At 50.1% G+C, this 19,267-nt stretch overlaps 2 protein-coding genes across 4 annotated transcripts; one reads left to right on the top strand and one right to left on the bottom strand.

Moving 5' to 3' along the window:
• Positions 1-7,136: 7,136 nt before the first annotated feature.
• LOC125538843 (protein STRUBBELIG-RECEPTOR FAMILY 6-like) lies at positions 7,137-13,036 on the top strand. The gene is made up of 16 exons (XM_048702147.1): positions 7,137-7,643; positions 8,630-8,762; positions 8,848-8,919; positions 9,008-9,082; positions 9,169-9,240; positions 9,331-9,402; positions 9,559-9,630; positions 9,718-9,783; positions 9,859-9,924; positions 9,996-10,282; positions 10,370-10,656; positions 11,105-11,376; positions 11,844-11,979; positions 12,199-12,329; positions 12,433-12,589; positions 12,688-13,036. The coding sequence occupies exons 1-16, from the start codon at positions 7,514-7,516 to the stop codon at positions 12,826-12,828; spliced, it is 2,169 nt and encodes a 722-aa protein (XP_048558104.1). The 5' UTR covers positions 7,137-7,513; the 3' UTR covers positions 12,829-13,036.
• On the bottom strand, positions 12,900-18,556 carry LOC125538844 (ATPase 10, plasma membrane-type-like). Of its 3 annotated transcripts, XM_048702150.1 has the most exons (18): positions 18,048-18,556; positions 17,831-17,950; positions 17,648-17,746; positions 17,364-17,501; positions 17,167-17,301; positions 16,889-17,068; positions 16,583-16,789; positions 16,367-16,486; positions 16,138-16,257; positions 15,934-16,056; positions 15,669-15,773; positions 14,989-15,540; positions 14,849-14,881; positions 14,665-14,746; positions 14,109-14,269; positions 13,672-14,028; positions 13,436-13,599; positions 12,900-13,343 (listed from the first exon to the last, which is right to left on the bottom strand). In XM_048702150.1, exons 1-18 carry the CDS (start codon positions 18,114-18,116, stop codon positions 13,262-13,264), a joined length of 2,847 nt encoding a protein of 948 aa, XP_048558107.1. In that variant the 5' UTR covers positions 18,117-18,556; the 3' UTR covers positions 12,900-13,261. The 3 variants fall into 3 exon arrangements, 2 of the variants coding, with proteins under 2 accessions (XP_048558107.1, XP_048558106.1); XR_007296520.1 differs by lacking the exons at positions 17,167-17,301; positions 17,364-17,501; positions 17,648-17,746; positions 17,831-17,950; positions 18,048-18,556 and having other exon boundaries at positions 13,436-13,585; positions 16,889-17,034; XM_048702149.1 differs by lacking the exons at positions 12,900-13,343; positions 17,167-17,301; positions 17,364-17,501; ... (1 more) ...; positions 17,831-17,950; positions 18,048-18,556 and having other exon boundaries at positions 13,358-13,585; positions 16,889-17,034.
• Positions 18,557-19,267: the final 711 nt, after the last annotated feature.

Genomic DNA, 19,267 nt, shown 5'->3' with positions numbered 1-19,267 from the left:
AATGGAATCACCATCCTAGAACCCCGAGGGTTGTCTTTGTTGCCGGTGATCCCTATCAGCCACTTCTCCAAGGTGTCCTCGTTGACGTCCTCCGGGTGGATCCGAGTGGAATCCTCGAGCCCAGAGTACATCCACATCGGATGATCACGTGCCTGAAGCGGTTGGATGCGTCGACCGAGAAAGACCTCCAGCAGGTCCATCCCGGTCACCCCGTCGCGGACGAGTTGGACGACCCGATCGACCAGCACCTTGACCTGCGCCTTCTCTTCTGGAACCACCTTCAGAGGGGCGGGCTTCTCCACTCAAGCCAAAGAAAAGGGAGGAAGTCCAGTCGACTGACCCGGGGTCGGCTGGTCCTTGCAGTAAAACCAAGTCGACTGCCAGCCCCGGACGAGTCGGGAAGGATCATTGCTGGGAAGGTGCTCTTGCTCCTCATCTGGATCCCCATACCCCCGCACATCTGGATCACTTGCGTCCTCTCATCACTCGGATTGGCCTTTTTGACCGACTGCGAGCGGCAAGTGAAGATATGTTTGAAAAGACCCCAGTGCGGCCGACAGTCCAAGAAATTCTCACACATCGACACGAAAGCAGCCAGATAGACTATGGTGTTTGGAGTGAAATGGTGGAGCTAGGCCCCAAAGAAGTTCAAAAAACCCCGGAAGAAAGGATGGGGAGGCAGTGAGAATCCGCGATCTATGTGGTGGCGAGGAGAATGCACTCATCCTCCCTTGGCTGCGGCTCGGTCTCGTCCCCCGGGAGCCGCGCCGACTTGTGGGGGATCAGTCCCCCCTCCACCAGGTCGTCGAGGTCGTCCTGGCTGATCGTCGAGCGGATCCAGTCGCCCTGGATCCAGCCCGGCGGCAGGCCGGATCTCGACGAGGATCCGCCCCGGCTGGTCCGCTTGCCTTTCGCCTTCGCGGTCGCCTTCTTCGCGCGCTCCAGCGCCACCGTCTTCTCTTTTCCCATGGCGGCAGATCGAGCTCGAGCGAGGGCCCGGCGACGAGAGCGGAAGCGAGCGTGGCGGGGAGGTCGGAGGGAGAAGAAAAGAGAATGCGAGCGCACATGGCAGAGGCCTGGCCCGACGCCTTTTATAAGGTCTTTCCCCGAGTGACTGACTGGTGGACCCAGACGATCTAAACAAATCCCGCAACAGTCGCGCGCGCAGTACGTGGCGAAAAAGGTGGCACGGAGATCGAGAAGACTTGCCTAATTCGTCCCGATTACCACGGTCTCGCCCGTCTGGCGCGCTTCCCAAAATTCAAATACCGCAAAATCCGCGGAGAGCAGAGCAACTTGCCAGACTTAAGACAAACACCCTCTACATTATCATTCGGAATTCTACCATGAAAATCCACTCGACAAAAACCAAGAATGGACCAAGGCGACTGAAAAAGAAGTCGACGTCGTCCCCTCAATCCATTGTTCCAGAACAAGATATACTCATAGCACAAAGAATGAGTCAGAAGTGTTCCCAACTCCTTCCTCACTCAAACCTTGATCCATTCGGGGGCTAATGATGAAGCTATGTACCTAGGGTAGGGTCATGGATCAGTCCAATATACCCTCCCCAAGGACATCTCTACAAAGAATCAGAAGCAGTCGAAGAGAAACCATCATCCACTCGACCATGAAGATGTGACCACTCGACCACCTTGAAGACACTCGACCACCTTGAAGACACTCGACCACCAGAAGATGAGAAGCCCTTCACTCTGCAACGGTCGGGGTTTAAGCCATAGCTTTATGGGCATTTATAGCACTTTACTTCAGACGTTACCAGTAACACTCCCCCTTTTATGAACATTGAACCCTGTGTAACGGAGGAGAGCTGGGGTCCTGGCGCACTCTATATAAGCCACCTCCTCCTCTGGGACAAGGGTTCACATCTTTTGTAAACTCACACACACATAATCTAGTCGACCGCCTCAGGGCACCGAGACGTAGGGTTGTTACTTCCTCCGAGAAGGGCCTGAACTCGTAAAACTCGTGTGTACAACTACTCCATAGCTAGGATCTTGCTTCCTCATACCTACCCCCATTCTACTGTCAGTCTTAGATCCACGACACGCCTTGTCGGCGAGACGAGCGCCTTTTCCCGCCGTTTCTTCCCGCTTTTTCCCCATTTCCCTCCCATACTCTTCCTTCCTCCCGCCAATCTCCCTCCTGCTCGCCTCCCTCCCAGCCGGCCGCCATGCCACCGAAGAAGTACGTCGCCCCCCGCGCGGCGGCACCCGCGACCGCCTCCGTCGCCCAGCCGAAGCAGGGGAAGCCGAGGGCACCGCCGATCAAGCCATCGGGCATGTCAAACGCCGAGTGGAGGACGGAAGTTCAGTGACAGGAGGCTGTCACCGCCGACCGGCGGAACAGGGCCATCGCCAAGAAGGCCCGCGACAACGCGGCGCCCGCGGCTGCGGCTGCCTCATCGACGGACCAAGCCGAGGCCGATGCGACTCGCGCGGGAATGATGAATCCACCCGGAAGCCACGCCCAGTACGCGCCCTGGGGCCAGCAAGGCGTCGGCTCTCCGCAGCCATGGGGATCGCCCTCGCCGGGCACGCCGACGCCGACGCCAAGCCCGCGTGATGACGCCTCCACGACGCCCAGCTCCACCGAAGCGGCGCTGACACCGCCTAGCGCAGAGGCTGCTCCGACACCGCCAAGCCCGCGCACACCAACTCCGCCGAGTGATGCGTTGCGCACGCGAACTTCTGCCGCTCTATTTTTTTTTGTACGCCGAACTATGGTTTGTGATCGCCCGACTTGTGGCGTCTTTTGTGAGCGGGAACAACCAAGTTCAAATTTTTCACGTTCTGGGAGCGGCGCCTGAGGGCGTGACTGGGAGCTAGGTCGCCTCCAGGAGCCGAACTAGCGCCGGTTCGCCCCCAAACCATCTTTTTTTAGCGCCCTGGGGGGCCGAACGGCTGGATATGCTCTTAGGTGGGAAGGTCTGCCTTGGCTTTGCTACCTGGTGGTATGCCTCGTTGGATCCGATCTTCCAACGACAACAGTGTTGTCCCCTGATTTAGAGAAAGGCCTTAGGCGTGGATCTGGTAGCAGTTGATGCCTTGATGTGGATCCTAAGCACAATTGATTATGGTTCTGAAGGAACTACGACACACTTGATGATTGGCTGACCTCCTTTGATGAGTAAGGGAGGCGGTGCTGCTTCGAAGCGGAGTATGAGTTGTGCAAAGTACAAAATCGCGTCGGACCAAGTGCTTCTTCTCCTGGTGCTGGTGAAAATTGGATCGACCGGGGAGCAGTTTGCACCCGATAACGTGTTAATTTTCTATTTGGGTATTTTTCATAAAATTTAGCGGCTTGTTTGCCATGTTCACCGCTTTAACTACTGCAATATTGGGTCCTTCTGAACCATTCCCTTGTTAAAAAAAACTAGCGTGACTGAATTTTTTGTTCTCGTTTCTCGAGCTGAGTTTGATTTGAGATTTAATTTCTTTTTTTTCGGGGGAGATTTAATTTCTTATGATATAGTAGATATGGAATGTGCTCAACTTATCGGAAAAACAATTAACTTTTATAGTTGTCAAGTTATATTTCTGAGCTTCGTGCATCAGGAGTATCACATACTTGAGCCTTGGGTGCAAAAAATATGCTCTGGGCAAACCTCTTTAGGTGGACTAAAAATATACAGAAACTTGTTACGTGATTGAGCACTAGCAAAGCCTTTAACGTCTGTGCAACTCTTTTCATCAATTTCCACAATTGCCATATGTTTGATATCAAATTTTGCATGTAAAATATGGCTAGATCCTTAGGTCCTTTTATTTGCATGATTGTATAAAATCACATGTCAAATTTTGTGAACGATCAACCACGTGGTATGTGTGGTAAGCAACTTCTGAATGAAAAGTAAGTTGTCATGATTTCGGTTGTTAGCTAGCTCTACTTTCAAAAGGTACATAGTCCATAAAAAAAGAGAATGTGAGCGAGTACGTGCTTGTCATAGTTAACGTACAAATAAAAACTTGAAACTAGATTCAATTGGGAGGGGGGGGGGTGATTTTTCTAATCGGTTTTCAACCCTACAATCAAACATGCTCCATAATATTTGTATGAAAAACAGAGTTCTATACTCTGTATAAAATTATACATACCTCCTCCCTCTTAAAATAAGTGACTTAACTTTGTACTAATTTTAGTACAAACGTATTATGAGAGGAGTATTTTATAAAAGGAGGCAGTTATTCGATCTCGGTTTGTTTTACGGACCTGCCCCCTCTGTGCCAGTGAAATTCGCCAAATGCCCCTGAACCAAAAGGGACGCCAGCGTCAACGATTGACACGTTGTAGCTTCGCAATTTTCCGGACCAGCCGATGGAACGTCTCATCAGGCGATTCTGACTCATCAAAAGTCATTATGTTCCGTTGGTTGAACCAGGCCTATCAAATCCCTGATGCAACATGCTACACTCACTCAAACTTGATCCCACCACATGTCCACACACACACACACACACACACACACACACACACACGCACGCACACGGAGAGTGCCACCAGCCAGCAACCCTACCTCACCTAATCCATGCTACCATGTTCCTTGAAAGCCTGTCTACCAACACATAATCAGCACCAACACGACGGCAGGACAGCACGGGTCACAGGCCGAAGTCCTCATGAACCCGATGCTCCGTCCATCTGCATGCATGCATGCAAGCAAGCACCTACCTGCCTTGGTTGGACTCATCATGCCCAAGAACATCGATCTTTCTTTCGAGTAATAATCCCCAGATCGAACACCGTCGTACAGCAGAGCACGGGCGAGGATGCTGTTATTGAAGAAAACGAAGTGACGAAGGCTGAAGTAGATGTCACTCTAGCCAGTAGTCTTTCACTAGCGCCGTTGGTTGGAGAGTAGCTCTCGTCAAGTCTGAACAGAACTTGAGTTGCGTGCACCCACGGCGTTCCCGGAAGACGAGACGAAGCCATGCGATGCGGTGCAAGCCGACCGACCGACGCCCGTCCTTTCGTCTCGTCGGCTCCCCCGAGTGCTCGCCAAGTGCATGCGCACCAAAGAATATCGCGTGGCGGTCGTGCGTAGCATAGCTACATTAGATGGAAAGGAAATGATGGATCACTGTCGAATTCAGATGGTGGTGCTAACGTCTCTTTGATTGATGAGCTGCATGCCTTGATTGACACAAGTGTGGCCATGTGGGAGGAAGGAGGAGGACGTTGGTGGCTGGAGGTCGTTGTCTCCCAGCCTAGGTAGAGTATTTTGCGGATTAGATTTTGCCATGCCCTCCTGTCCTTGAACTGCTCTTTCTTTGTGTAAGTTCACATGTTGTTGTCTGTAGCTGGGACGATTATAGACTCTCAGGATATGTATATTCATCCATCCGCTTTCAGGATATGTATATTCATCCGTCCACTCATTAGAAGCTGAGCATCTATAGCCGGACTCTTCAAATGCTCTTTCTACGTCCGGGCGGATGGTCCGGTCAATGACTGGGTAGAAAATCACGACCCAACCGCACCCCTTATACCGGCCCAACGTATCCGGACTGACCGGCACCCTTCTCAGGCTGATATGGGCGGTCCTGGACATGCCTGGGCGCATCCGTCATGCCGGATTCTGCCCATGCTGGGCCACCTCGGTTCCACATATATTTGTCCCTATCCACATTTAGGATGAAACCCTAACCACTTCAGTTCACTTTACTCCACCCTAACTCCTTTGCAACAATCTCTGGCCTTCTCCAGAATGGCGGGCAGCGGATCCGACCCCGAGATCTCCTGATCGATCGACTGGGACCTCATCCCATGCGGGGATGAGGAGGGAGATGGACGTTTGCATGGCTCTTCGCCGCTCCTGGGAGGAGGCCGCTCCACCATTGTCAGACTCGATCCGGCGGGAATTCACCGCTTCAGCGTAAAATGGTGCTTGGATCCGTCGGGGCTGGTGCCTCGAAGAGCGTGACCGCGGCCTCGCCAGACGTGGTCACCACCGTCTGGCACCGTAGCTTCGGGATGGCGGCACAACCCCTTTAGCGGCGCCTCGTCGCCACGGCTTCGACCGCTAGTTCCGTGACAAAGATGGCAAGGGCAACAACAAGGGCAAAGACAATCGTGGATGAACTTTATACGTAGTTTTAATATGTAGGACATGTGCATTTTTAGTAGTCTGATGGCATGTACCATGTTGTTGAGCATGCGAATTTTAGATGGTTCAACGGCATCGTTATGAAGTAGCCCGATGCTATGTATGGGATCGAGATGTGTTGATTTAAGTTTAGTTACATATGATTAAATGAATTTGAGGATTTGCTAATAAGATACCTAATTATAGACACAGACAAAAAAAAAAGTGACCGGTCACTCTCCGCAGAACATGCCCAAAAATCCAACTGTGGATGCTCTAATAAATAACATGGCATGATCATTGGCGTGGGCTACGGGTAATGCCGTCTTTGCCGTCTGCCAATCCTACTATTTGTAGTGCCTTCCATGGTACCGGGTGATTTCAGAGATTTTTCCCTCAAAAAAGAGAAAAAGATTGAGAGATTTTTTTATTTTTTTACTAGTGGGTCCTACCTGTAAGTGATGTATGTAAGACTGTAAGGCAACTCCTTTGTCAGCTACTCAAGGACATTTTTTGAAGGAAAAAAACTATCCAAAAGCACTAAAAATGGGGAGTCGGTCACAGGGCAGTGACCGGGCCGCCCGCCCGGACGTATGAGACGCCTCACTGAAGATGCTGTAAAGCCATGATTACAGTATTTTCTACGGCATTCATAAAGCACCAACAACCTCGTCTGGATTAAACAAAGCGATCAGTCAGTAATAATAATAATATAATTGGCTGAGGACGTTACGCGCAATATGGACCTGCGACCAACCGATGATAATCCCGTTTTATAACCAACAAAAAAAGTCGTTTTTGGCGTGCAATGCAACGCAGGGCGCACGCGGCTTGCTTGACCCTCCTCCCTTGTCACCATGAGCCGCCACGTGTCGGTGATGGGCCGGAACGCCGCACCCGAACCGTCCTCTCCGGCCCAGCCCAGCCCAGCCCAGCCCAGCCCAGTCGGTGATTATTTACGAGCAAATCTCTGCTGTTTTCATGCTGAAGACGTGTTTCCATTCCGAAGAGACGAAGAGAAGAAGCTCTGGCTGAACCGGTCCCTCGCTGGATGCCCAAAATGCCCCCGGTGACCTCATGAGACCCGGGGAGTGAACGGGGTTCCCGTCCATCCGCCCCACTCTCACCTGGTCCGGTGCCAGCTGCTGCCGTGCTGCTTTCCGCTGCCGCTCGGTTCAAGAACACGGGCGCACGGAGGGTTGAAAAAGCGGGGGAGCCACCCAGGGGAGGCCATAAACCAAACCAAATCAATCAATCAGTCAGCCGGACTCGCCTGGAGATCGGAGGAGCCAAAAAGAAAAGAGAGAGCGGAGCTTTTTCTCGGTCAGCATCCAAAGCGCCTCCGCTTCCCCTCTGCATTTTCCTTTCGGGGAGAGGGAGGAGGGAGAGCATTGGTGCGCGCGGGGGATGGGGACGAGGAGGAGGAGGGGCGGCGGAATGCCGGGCGCGGCGTCGCTGCTGCTCCTGGCTAGCTGCTGCTTCTCCGTCTGGCCGCAGAGCCAAATCTTGGTCGCCGCCACCACCGACGCCACTGACCGTGAGTTATCAAGAACCTAGTGCTAACCCACCCTCTCTTGGCTGCTTTCTAGTCTTGTAGTACAGCTCTGGTCGATGGTTTTGGCAAGGGGGAAAGGCGAAGATTTGGGCTGCAATGGGGCGCCTTCCCTTCCTTGTTGTTTGCTCAAGTGCTTCCGCCGCCGGCCAGATGGGGTTTGCTCGTGGGAGCCGCCAACGGGTAGATTCAGCCTTTTCTTTCGGAATGGCGAGATAGATGATGATTGGACTAGCCGAATCTTGGTTTCTCCCCATCCTACTTTCCCCGCATGTTTCTGCTTATTCGCTTTTGATGCGCTGGATGGATTTGCGCAAGAATGCCTAGATTTGGGTTTTCTGGATCCCCTTTACAGTGCGAACAAGATGATGTGTGAATCCGGCAGTTTAGATTAGGCATAGTCCATTATATCACCCCCCCTCCTCCTTTGTTTCTGATAGTTTTGGTTGTGAAAATAGGCTGATTTTAGTTTGGTACTCCAGCTATAATTAGGTGGTGCTAGCACATTCTTTTATAGCTTTGATGAGTAATTTGAGCAAGTGATCCTTTCTCTTACTCTTTGAATCCTGATATAGTTGCGTAGGGGATAAAGGAAGGATTCTGAGAAAAAGAAAGCATTGGATGGGGAAACCTTTTTGTTCTTTCAGAAGAAATAATTTTGGTCTAGATTTCCCTCCGAAAAACTCAAGTCGTTTTCTTCCCACCCACCTTCTAGATGTGACACTTCCTTCTCTCTATATTTTTTGCATTTAGCTGGATCATGGAAATTGCTGTAGTGGGTCCGATTGGTTTGCTCTTCACCAGTAGATTACCTCTCCAGTTTTTGTTTCTGTTCTGTTTACCCCTTTAGTCCTCATGATGTTTGAACATAATCCGTGCATAGGTATATATCCTGCTACTTCAGACTGCAGATGAACCGAGGCTTGTTTAGTGACACGGCCTTTAGTAATTCGTGGCTGTCTTACATGCAGTTACTGCCCTCAACACGCTCTTCACCAGCTTGAATTCTCCGGGGCAGCTCAAAGGCTGGCAAGTGAATGGCGGTGACCCCTGCGGCGAATCATGGCAGGGCATCACTTGCTCAGGATCGTCGGTTACAGCAATGTGAGTCTGATGAAACAAACCAGTCACTAAACCGTGTTCATTTCTTGCTCCCTCTTAGCATATTTTCCTTTGTTTGATGATGCAGCAAACTGCCAAGCTTGGGGCTGTCCGGGAATTTGGGCTACAATATGAATACCATGAGTTCACTGGTCGAGATGTGAGCGCCCAAACTTAAAATCTTATGCTCAACCTTGTTTGCTGTGGGAGTTCAGTTGATAACCATCATCTTAAAAAAAATCATGCAGTGATATGAGCCAAAACAGCCTTGGTGGCGGACAAGCGATACAGTATAATCTCCCCACAGCTAAGCTTGAGAGGCTGTAAGTTCCTCTGATGAATTCACACATTTGATTTTGTTTTCTCAACTTTTGTTGTCTCTAGCTGTTAAATGAATCTTGTTTTGCAGCAATCTCGCAGGAAACCAGTTCGGTGGAAATTTGCCCTACTCGATTTTCTCGATGAATAATCTTAAATATTTGTGAGTATCTTTGCAGCCAGAATTAATAAATCGCCTTGGAGTTTGCATCATGTACTAGGACTAAGTGATTTTTTTTCCTGGTGTATGCAGAAATCTTAACCATAACCAGTTACAAGGAAAGATGACCGACGTATTTTCCAACCTTGGTAGCTTGACAACAGTGTGAGTACATTTGTTACGTGAATTATCAGATGTGTCTTAACTTGTGTTGTAAAATCACTCACTCTCTCTCTCTCTCTCTCTCTCTCTCTCCCTCTCTTTCGTTCATGTTCTAGATGTTTCGATTCTCTTACTATTTTCATGTGCAATGTGATGCAGGGATCTCTCCTTTAATTCTCTTACTGGTGACCTACCAGAAGGTTTAAGTTCACTGTCAAGTGTTAAGACTCTGTAAGAAATAGAGTCACATTCTCTATCCACATATCCTATTAGAGTGCCATGCATCTAAGTATCTAACCCTGTCTTGGTACTTCTCAGATATTTGCAGAACAATCAGTTGACCGGTTCTATCAATGTCCTAGCTGATCTTCCCCTTTCTGATCTGTAAGTAACCAACATCAAATTTATCGATGATTTATTTACATATGCATTATCATCTCATATCTCGCTTACCTGTAGGAATGTTGCAAATAATCGCTTCACTGGTTGGATTCCTAGTCAGCTTAAGAAGATAAATAGTCTACAGTGAGTCTCTTGATTTCCTAACATGCACTTGTTAGGGGTGTATCCTAAACTAATATGGTGCTTGTGTGTAGGACTGATGGTAATTCTTGGACTTCGGGACCAGCTCCACCGCCACCGCCATTTACAGCTCCACCTTCAAACCGTCGGAAGAGCCCAGCTAAAAAAGACAGTGGTTCATCATCTTCTGATGGAAAGTCTGGAATAAGTGGCGGGGCTGTAGCGGGCATTATCATATCTTTGCTGGTTGTCGGAGCAATTGTTGCATTCTTTGTGATAAGAAAGAAACGCAAATCTAAAAGGGAAGAGCACTTTGAACAGCACCAGCCATTCACTTCATTCCCTTCAAACGAAGTTAAAGGTCCTTTAGCTTGACGTTTATCATACTAGAGAGATGTTTTTTCTAGTTGGCTAATCTTGTGACTGATTGCTTCTACGCTTGCTGCAGACATGAAGCCTTTTGAAGAGTCAACCACAATAGATGTGGACTCTTTGGCTTCCCCTGCTTCAGTTGGTCTGAAGCCACCTGCCAAGATTGAACGCAACAAGTCATTCGATGATGATGATGACTTCTCAAGCAAACCTGTCGCAAGGAAAAGCAACACAAAACCTATAAAGGCAGTTGTTTATTCAGTTGCAGATCTACAAATAGCAACAGATAGCTTCAGCATGGATAACCTTGTTGGAGAGGGTACTTTTGGACGTGTCTACAGGTCACAGTTCAACGATGGAAAGGTATTACATCTGATCGCTGGTCTTGTATATTTCTCAAAGCACAAGAATGTTTTCTTTACTTGTATTCTTAAGGCCTTCAGGACTGTTTTTTTAATTGGATTGCGGTTCTCGGTTTCAAGTAGTCATGTGGTAACATGTCTGCAATAGGTCCTCCCTATAACATTTTCTCTATGCATGATCTTCACATTAGTGAAAGGGTAGAAATTATACTGATCTAAGACAGGATTTATGTGTTCCAAGCATAATGTATTTAACATCAGTCTTGTTATGGAGAAGAACGAAGGAGCATAGAAGCATCCCTCATAATTTGGATGTTCTTTTGGCGCTTAATGATAGCTTCTCCTGATATTGTATTTTTGCCCTTCTTTAAGTGTGTCTAGATAATGAAAAACAGAAGATTGAGCCATTTAAATATATGGCGCTTACTGTTCTTGTTTACTCTGTTCAGGTTTTGGCCGTGAAGAAACTAGATTGTACTGTAATACCATTCCAATCATCTGAAGACTTTGTTGAACTGGTCTCAAACATTTCGATTCTGCACCATCCGAATCTCAATGAGCTTGTGGGCTATTGCATGGAACATGGACAACACTTGCTTGTGTATGATTTCCACAGGAACGGATCACTTCATGATCTACTTCATCTTTCAGACGAATACAGCAAGCCACTTAGCTGGAACTCCCGCATTAAGATCGCACTAGGCTCTGCCCGCGCACTGGAGTAAGTGGCAGTGAACTATATATGTTGATCTGGTTGGTATGATGATGTGTCTTGTGTGTCCAGATCCAACTGGGCAAGCTGAGTGACTATTGCTAGCTTAAAAATAGGAAAAAACTATTTTGTCATCTTCTAGTTAATGATAGTCAATCAACTAATTAACATGCTTGTCTTGTCCATATCATGCCACCGGAATCTCTCTGAGCTGTAGGTATTTGTTGCAAATGATGTGTGGACTTTTTGATGCATGTCTTCTCTACATGTTTTCTTAGTGTAAAATTTTAGTTTGAACTAAAACCGTGACACTTATTTTGGAACTGAGGGAGTAGTATTGAGTGTTGACTGAATGGTTCAAGAATATTCTTCAACAATGATTTTGTTTGTTACATAATCTATTGTAAGATATATGTTCGTTCCGAAGTATCATTTGCAGATGCCTTACCATTTCCCACTGTAAATATAATTTGCAGGTATCTTCATGAAGTGTGTTCTCCGTCTGTCGTCCATAAGAATTTCAAGTCATCCAACATTCTGCTCGACTCAGAATACAACCCGCACGTTTCAGATGCTGGACTTGCAAGCTTTATTCCTGATGCCGAGTTCCAGGTCTGTTCCATGTACTCCTAGACCCATTTTAGAGGATTGCTTGCATAGTTGCATGCTTTTAGAACTCGTAAACAAATAGCTCTTGGCTTGCTAAGTTATTTTCTATGTATTATAGATTATTTTGATATACATGAACTATATACAATTCTAGCTTAGCATTTTACACATTATGGTGCATAATGATTGCCTAACGGGCCACCATCAAATAAACCTCTGCAGACAGCAGAACAGAGTGCCGGGTGCACTGCCCCAGAGGTGGACATGACTGGCCAGTACACAATGAAGAGTGATGTCTACAGCTTTGGGGTTGTCATGCTAGAGCTTTTGACCGGACGCAAACCATTTGACAGGTAACTTCTTATCAGCCATGACCAGTTTTTGGCTCGGGCATGTTTACAAATTTGACAATTTATGATCCTACGAGAAGTGACCGCGTGACCGTTTGCATTACAGCTCCAAGCCTAGGTCGGAGCAGTCGCTCGTGCGGTGGGCGTCTCCCCAGCTCCACGACATCGATGCCTTGGACAGGATGGTTGATCCTGCGCTCAAGGGCCTGTACCCTGCCAAGTCTCTGTCCCGATTCGCCGACGTGCTCGCCCTGTGTGTCCAGGTAGGACTTCACTCAACTATCTCAAGCAAATTTACCATACAACGCCAAACATGCACGCGTGAGTCAATAATGCCCGAGCCTCGGAACTATTTTTGCAGGCTGAGCCGGAGTTCAGGCCACCGATGTCGGAGGTGGTGCAGGCGTTGGTCCGGCTCGTGCAGAGGGCCAACATGACGAAGAAGATGCTCGACGGCGACGCCTCCCGGCGAGGCGATGACCAGGACCAGGATTTCATATGACGCGAGCACAACCCTTCTAATATATCCCCTGATATCGCGTCCGAGATTATATTTGTTTATTTCTTCTAGCGCCTAGCCGAGAGAAGAGTGGAGGAACAGAGCAGAATTGGTGTCCGGTTCTGTCAGTACATATCACACACAGGTTTCGCTTGATTTATTATACCTACTAAGTATTAGTGCTGTTTGGCTGTGACATGTCCACAAATCAGCATTGGTGCCATCCTGTTAGATTTCACACTTGACTTATATATCTACCAGTGCTCCAAATAACCATGGTATCCATGGCATCAGGTCTGCTGATTATTACCCTAAAAAAGAAGAGGTTTACAGGGAGTTACTGCTTGTATTACTGAGAAATGGTTTGCCTGAATCAGCTGAGAATAAGCTGCTGCTCTCTGCTCTCAACATGTGCAGACCACCTTCAAGCAGATCATCAAACGGAGTGAGCCGACCGGTCGCGCTTGAGCCTCATGACAGAGTCGACGTGCGCCCTCGGTGCGTGTGTTTCTCCCAGCCTGCTAACGAAAACAGAAGGTCTGTTAGTGCCGCTGTTCATTTCTTCAGTGCCCCTTCGATGGAACTGCAATAGCCAACAGTGAAACCTTACCTGGCGATCTCGGCGCGCCGCCTCGCTTGCGCCGCGACGGCGGAGCGCGGCGTCCGGCTGCTGAGGAGATGGTCAGAGAGCGCCCGCCGCGCCGACAGCGCCGCCCCCCGGCGATCCTCCTCGCCGTTGCCGTAGTAGTCTTTCCTCCTCCTTGCAAACGCAGCCTGAAGAGAGTGAGTCAACAGGTGCAGGCATGTAGCCATGAACGGAGGCAGAGCGAAGCGCGCCGGCCGTACCTTCCGGTCGAGGAGCAGGCCCCAGGCCTCGCCGCTGAGGGCGTAGCGGACGGCGACCTTGATGGGGTCGAGCGGGAGGTAGGACGCCAGGCTGTAGAGCCAGATGACGCCGGCCCAGCGCCACCCGACGCCGCTGATCGACGCGAAGCCGGCGGCCGCGTACACCGCCACCAGGGTGGCCACCAGCTGCGCGACGGCGAAGGCGCCGACGAGCAGCGCCCCCGGCCGGTCGAGGAAGGAGAGGCCCCGGCTGCGGGTCACGAATATCAGGGCCTGGCTGGTGATGCTCACCTGCAGGTACACCGCCGACGACACCTCCTCCGCGTCCAGCTTCAGCGACCGCACCCCGAAGTGAGACTGCAGTTTCAGAGATCAGAAAGCATCAGAAGGCTGAAGTGAGACTGCAGCCTTGGATGTTCAGTTTCTGCTCTGCCAACCTCGAAGAATGTGGTTCTGGTGACCGCCCAGTAGAAGAGCACCGTGGCCAGCGCGAGGTAGGCGCCGATGACGACGCCGGTGGCGAATATCTCCTTCAGCTTCCAGCTGTCCGGGCTCCGCGACGGCGTCACCCGGTCCTTGGATATCGCCATGATCGTCCCTGGTCAGGCATTTCGGTCAGGCTATGTGTTTCAGTAAGGCCCTGTTTGGTTCAGCTTTTATCGTTGGATTCCGCTGCCGTGCAGCAGAATCTGAACCAAAGGGCGAACCCAGCAGAATCCGATTCCAGAAATCCGCTGCCAAAATCTGAACCAAAAACGGAAGCAGCCCAGGACGTGCTTTCCAAAATCTGATTCCGCTGCGGGCCAAAATCTGAAAAGGTTGTATCAGCTGGTTTGCCAAATGACCTACATCTTTTTTAAATCAGATTTTCCACAACTGTTTTTTCACAGCAGATTTTTCACAGCTGCTTTTAGAAATTCACAGCCGAACCAAACAGGGCCAAGTATGGTCTGAAACTTGGCATGGTCAAGTTCAGGATGCTACGTTAGTTACCATCGTTGAGTATGGCTATGACGAGCACCATGAACGGCGGGAAGTCGTACTCCCATATCGACGCCAGAAGCACAAACCCAACCTGCAACCATACAAGAACACAGGAAGATCACTGTAATAGTTATATCTCATATGCATCACAGATCATGCTGCAAAACAACTTGATTTGCTGCTGCATTCTTACCACTATCCGTATGGTGATGCACACGGCGTAAATCTGCATCGGCAAGGTAGTAGAAATCATCACAAGCAAATCCCAGTAACTGAACTGAACATTTGTGGTGCTGGCAATGGCGTGGCATGTGTGGAAAACTCAAGATTCACCGTGTAGTTCTTCATGCGCTGGAAGATGGCGCGGCTGGTGAGGACGGCGCAGACGATGACGCCGAGGCCGGGCTCCGTTAGCACGATGTCGGCGGCGGCCCGGGCGGCGTCCGTCGCCTCCGACACCGCGATGCCGATGTCGGCCTTCTTCAGCGCCGGCGCGTCGTTCACGCCGTCGCCCGTCATCCCGCACACATGGCCGTTGGCCTGCAGGAGCCGCACGATCTCGTGCTTGTGCTCCGGGAACACGCCCGCGAACCCGTCCGCGCCCTCCACCAGCTCCTCCACCGGCATCGCCGCCCCCTCGTCGCCGCCGCCGCGGCTGCCGAACAGCGCCGCCGACGGGTGCATGTTGGTCCCCGTCCCGAGCCGCCGGCCGGTCTCCTTGGCGATCGCCAGGTGGTCGCCGGTGATCATCTTCACGCACACGCCCAGGTCCAGGGCCCTGCGGATGGTGTCCGCGCTGTCGTGCCGCGGCGGGTCGAACAGCGGCAGCACGCCGCAGAAGACCCACGGCCCGCCGTCGCCGTGCCTCGATCTCTCCGGTACCTCCTGATCTCAGGCATCAAGGCGATCCGGCGGAGCGCTTCAGAATTCAGAATGCAGCAGTGTGCATTCACCAGCAGAAACCGAAACTGGCCTTCAGAATTCAGAATGTAGGAGTATGTTACTAGTAGTACCTGGTAAGCAACTGCTAGTGAACGGAGGCCCCTCTCGGCGAAGCTGTCGACGACCCGCTGCGCCTTCTCGGCGATGTCATCCTTGTTGAAGCACAGGTTGAGGATCTGTAAGATGATCAATATCAGATCAGATGTTCTGGGTCATGGCTAAAAGCCTAAAACACTGTAGATGATTAAGTCCCATGTTGAAAGATAGGAGTAGATGACAGTCAGCAGCACTGATGAGGTACAGTGATGAACTTCTCCAGCAGGGGAGAGGGAGGACCTGCTCAGGAGCTCCTTTGCTGACCCGGGACCAATTGCCACCAGAATCAATGTATGTTATGGCCGTCCTCTTGTCGACCGGATTGAACGGGAGAAAGTGAACCTCGGTGATGTTCGCGCGTGCCTGAGGAGGAACAGGTAACATTTGTGATTTGTGATCCATTATTGATGTGCAGGCTCAAATGAAGTGCAGAGATTCAGAAACCTCTTTGGGATCAGAGAGCATATTTATGATGGCCATGTCGATTGCATCCTGATTATCCACTCTTGATGCTCTTGCAGCCAACAGAATGATCATGTCCCTGTCCATTCCTCCGCTGAAAACCTGAACTTGCCAAAAATGACGGATCAGCTTGCACGCCAAGTGTTGCACTGATGATAAATCTTATAATTTATAGGATGAATATACTCTTTCTTTTAAGGTAAGAAAGTACCTCGATTAGGTTTTTGTCGACGGTAAGGTGGTTGAGAGTGAGGGTTCCGGTTTTGTCGCAGCAGAGAACATCCATTCCTGCCATTTCCTCGATGGCTGTCATTCTTTTGGTGATGGCACCCTGCAAAGTTCAGAACAAATCCAGTGATATTATAGTATTAGGAGTACATCATTTGTTTGTTAACTGAAGAAAGGTGATGGCAATATCCAGACACACCTGCTGAGATAGGCGATGAGAACCTATTGCGAGCGTGACCGACAAAACCGTTGGCATCGCGATCGGTATCCCTCCGATCAGAAGAACAAGCACATTGTTGATCCCCTCCCGGTATGACCGATGCTGGACCGCGAACATGATGATAACCTCAACGATCACCCCCACCGCAATTGAGCAGATACAGAAGTTGCCTATGCAGGTAAGAACCTGAAATTTTCAGTAGGAAAATTCAGCTCACGCCGCAGACATTTCTCTGCAACTAATGCTTAGCACATCTGATCACATTCTGCAGTGATGATGACTCACCTTCTGGAAATGGCCTACAACCTCTGTGGTGTCCACCAAATGAGCCGCCTTCCCGAAGAATGAGCGGGTCCCGGTCGCGATGACGACAGCTTCAATCTCACCATGCTTGCAAGTTGAACCAGTGAACACTAGATCGCCGGTCCTTTTGGTCACAGGAAGTGATTCTCCAGTGAGAGCTGACTGCAAGATTGTTTTTAGAAAGATCACTTTGACAGGACAATCAGGCCGTCATGGCATGATCAATATCGGTATACGTTGTAAATGAAATATGATTTTGCCTGGTCAATTTTAAGAGGATCCCCCTCGAGCAGCCGCGCATCCGCAGGGACAATGTCACCAAGCCTGATGCTGATGATGTCCCCGGGTACCAATACAGAGGCATCCAGCTCTTGCCATTGCCCATCTCTAAGAACCTGCAGGCACAGCCATGCATGAACACACAGTAAATCAAGGCATGCACCAAGCTCCTACCAACCTTTGTTCTAGGCGCCAAGTGGGCCATGAGCGAAGCCGCGGCATTGCCGGCATTGTTCTCCTCGACGAAGCTGATTGTCGAGTTGATGATGAGAAGGCAGACGATCCCCACAAAGTCCTCCCAGTCAGGTCCCTGACTCTGAAGAAAGAAAAGGTGGACACCAAATTAATCTACCACTTCTCTTTGTTGTTGTTGAAAAAACACACTACTTTTTTCCCGAAACTGCAGAGATTTTCTTGACTGAATCGGTCACAGAACATAGCATAGCATAGTGCTTGACTTACACCCCCATTTGCCAAGACTAATGCCATCACGGCTGCTGCCTCCATCACCCAGGACAGAGGGTTCCACATGAAGCTGATGAACTTGAGAACCTTGTTCTCCTGCCAGAAACAAAAATGAGGACTTCAGACGAGGTGAAATCTTCGAGTTAAACAGCGAGTAAGCAGTAGAGACAGTGAATTTACGCGCTTCTCCTCCAGTCGGTTTGCGCCGAACAGCTGCAACCGCTCCGCGGCATCCGCCGAGGAGAGACCGCATCGAGACGTGCTCAGCTGCTCAAAAACTTCTTCGAGGGGCAGGTTCCCCTGCAGACACGCTATTGCCATGAACCACATTTCCACAGAACGAAGTTAATGTGCAGTATACTGTACAGTATATCCTAACTGAATGCACCTGACTTACCAGATCAATGTCTTGGGTGCTGAGACTCTCACGTCCAAGCAGAGGCTTTCCCAGCCCGTCATCATCCATGCTTCAGCTCTGAAGCCGGCGGCGGCGCCGAGATCTGCAGTCGGTGATCGGCGGATCAGAGCTAGATCACTCGTGAACAGGTCTGCACATTCGTCTCGATAAGAAGTTTGGGACTCGCCGGTGAAGAATCTGATGGAATGGAGCTGGCTGCCAGCGTTGGGAAGGTTTACTGTGGTTCTTGTCGGTGAGGAGTAAAGTGGGAGAGACGGGGTGGGCTGCTGCCCCTTTTTCCCGCCATTTGGGAGCGTGGTTCGCAACCACCGTTCAAACTCCCACGGCAGTCAGCCGACGGTCGCGTCAAACCAACCGGTCGAGCAGACAAAACACGGCGATGTCATCTACTCGAGTAAGTGTTGTTTTGGTCATTAAAATACGTTGTTGTGCACGGATAAATGCAGGGTGATGGAGGTGTCAGCTGAAAGTAATCATGCAAAACGACGCACGGGTGGTTCCATCAAAGTGGCATATCTCTGAGGCTGAGGAAACATTATCTTCTTTAAACGCATCCCATAAAACGTGCATGAACCTGCTATCGCCGCATGAGTAGGCTCACTAAACTAAGTCTAACAGCTAGTCTTAATCTAATCCGTTTTGTGTGTGCGCTTAGTAGTTTACATTGATTGACGGTATACATGCCCCACCGCTGGAACCGTCGCTCCGCACACCATCAATCACAGGGCGGGACGTACCACGGTGGCGTCCGGGGCGGCGAAAATGACGGTGAGGAGTTCTGTGACACGGTGGTGGCAATTTCAGAGGGCCGTCTAGGCCATGATTTCTTGACCAATCATTGATCGGGCGGTCCGCGCGGATGTGTTAGGGCCAATATAGGGGTTTCGGCTGTAGATGCTTCAAGGTATGGGATTGGACGGAAAAAAAAACACTCGGACGCGCTAGTCCGAACGTTCAGGGGCGATTTTGCGACGTGCACTGGAGTTGCCCCAGTAAACGCCCTCGTTGCTTTTTTTTTTGAGGGTATAAACGCCCTCGTTGCTACCACGAGAGAATTCTCGTGGACAGCGACCAAACGACCAACCATGTTCGTGCAGCTCCTGGCCGGGCACCCTCAAAAAAAAAAAAAAAGCTCCTGGCCAGGCCAGGCACGGGTGCGTCCGGCAGGCAGGACTGGAACCAGAAAGAAGACGGGCCAT

The sequence above is a fragment of the Triticum urartu genome, chromosome 2 (assembly GCF_003073215.2).
Source record: "Triticum urartu cultivar G1812 chromosome 2, Tu2.1, whole genome shotgun sequence".
NCBI lineage: Eukaryota > Viridiplantae > Streptophyta > Magnoliopsida > Poales > Poaceae > Triticum > Triticum urartu.
Note: the sequence above shows the minus strand (reverse complement) of the source record. Positions and strands in the feature narration are given on the sequence as shown.

Bases quoted from the DNA above. Each gene is read 5' to 3' on its own strand.
- LOC125538844 (XM_048702150.1), bottom strand. From the start codon at position 18,116: ATGGATGATGACGGGCTGGGAAAGCCTCTGCTTGGACGTGAGAGTCTC. The intron at 14,747-14,848 runs GTAAGAATGCAG...GTATGGTTGCAG, and splicing joins GCATCACCATACGGATAGTG to GTTGGGTTTGTGCTTCTGGC. The intron at 13,600-13,671 runs GTACGGCCGGCG...CACTCTCTTCAG, and splicing joins GCCTGCTCCTCGACCGGAAG to GCTGCGTTTGCAAGGAGGAG.
- LOC125538843 (XM_048702147.1), top strand. From the start codon at position 7,514: ATGGGGACGAGGAGGAGGAGGGGCGGCGGAATGCCGGGCGCGGCGTCG. The intron at 9,241-9,330 runs GTGAGTATCTTT...TGGTGTATGCAG, and splicing joins ATGAATAATCTTAAATATTT to AAATCTTAACCATAACCAGT. The intron at 11,377-11,843 runs GTAAGTGGCAGT...TATAATTTGCAG, and splicing joins GGCTCTGCCCGCGCACTGGA to GTATCTTCATGAAGTGTGTT.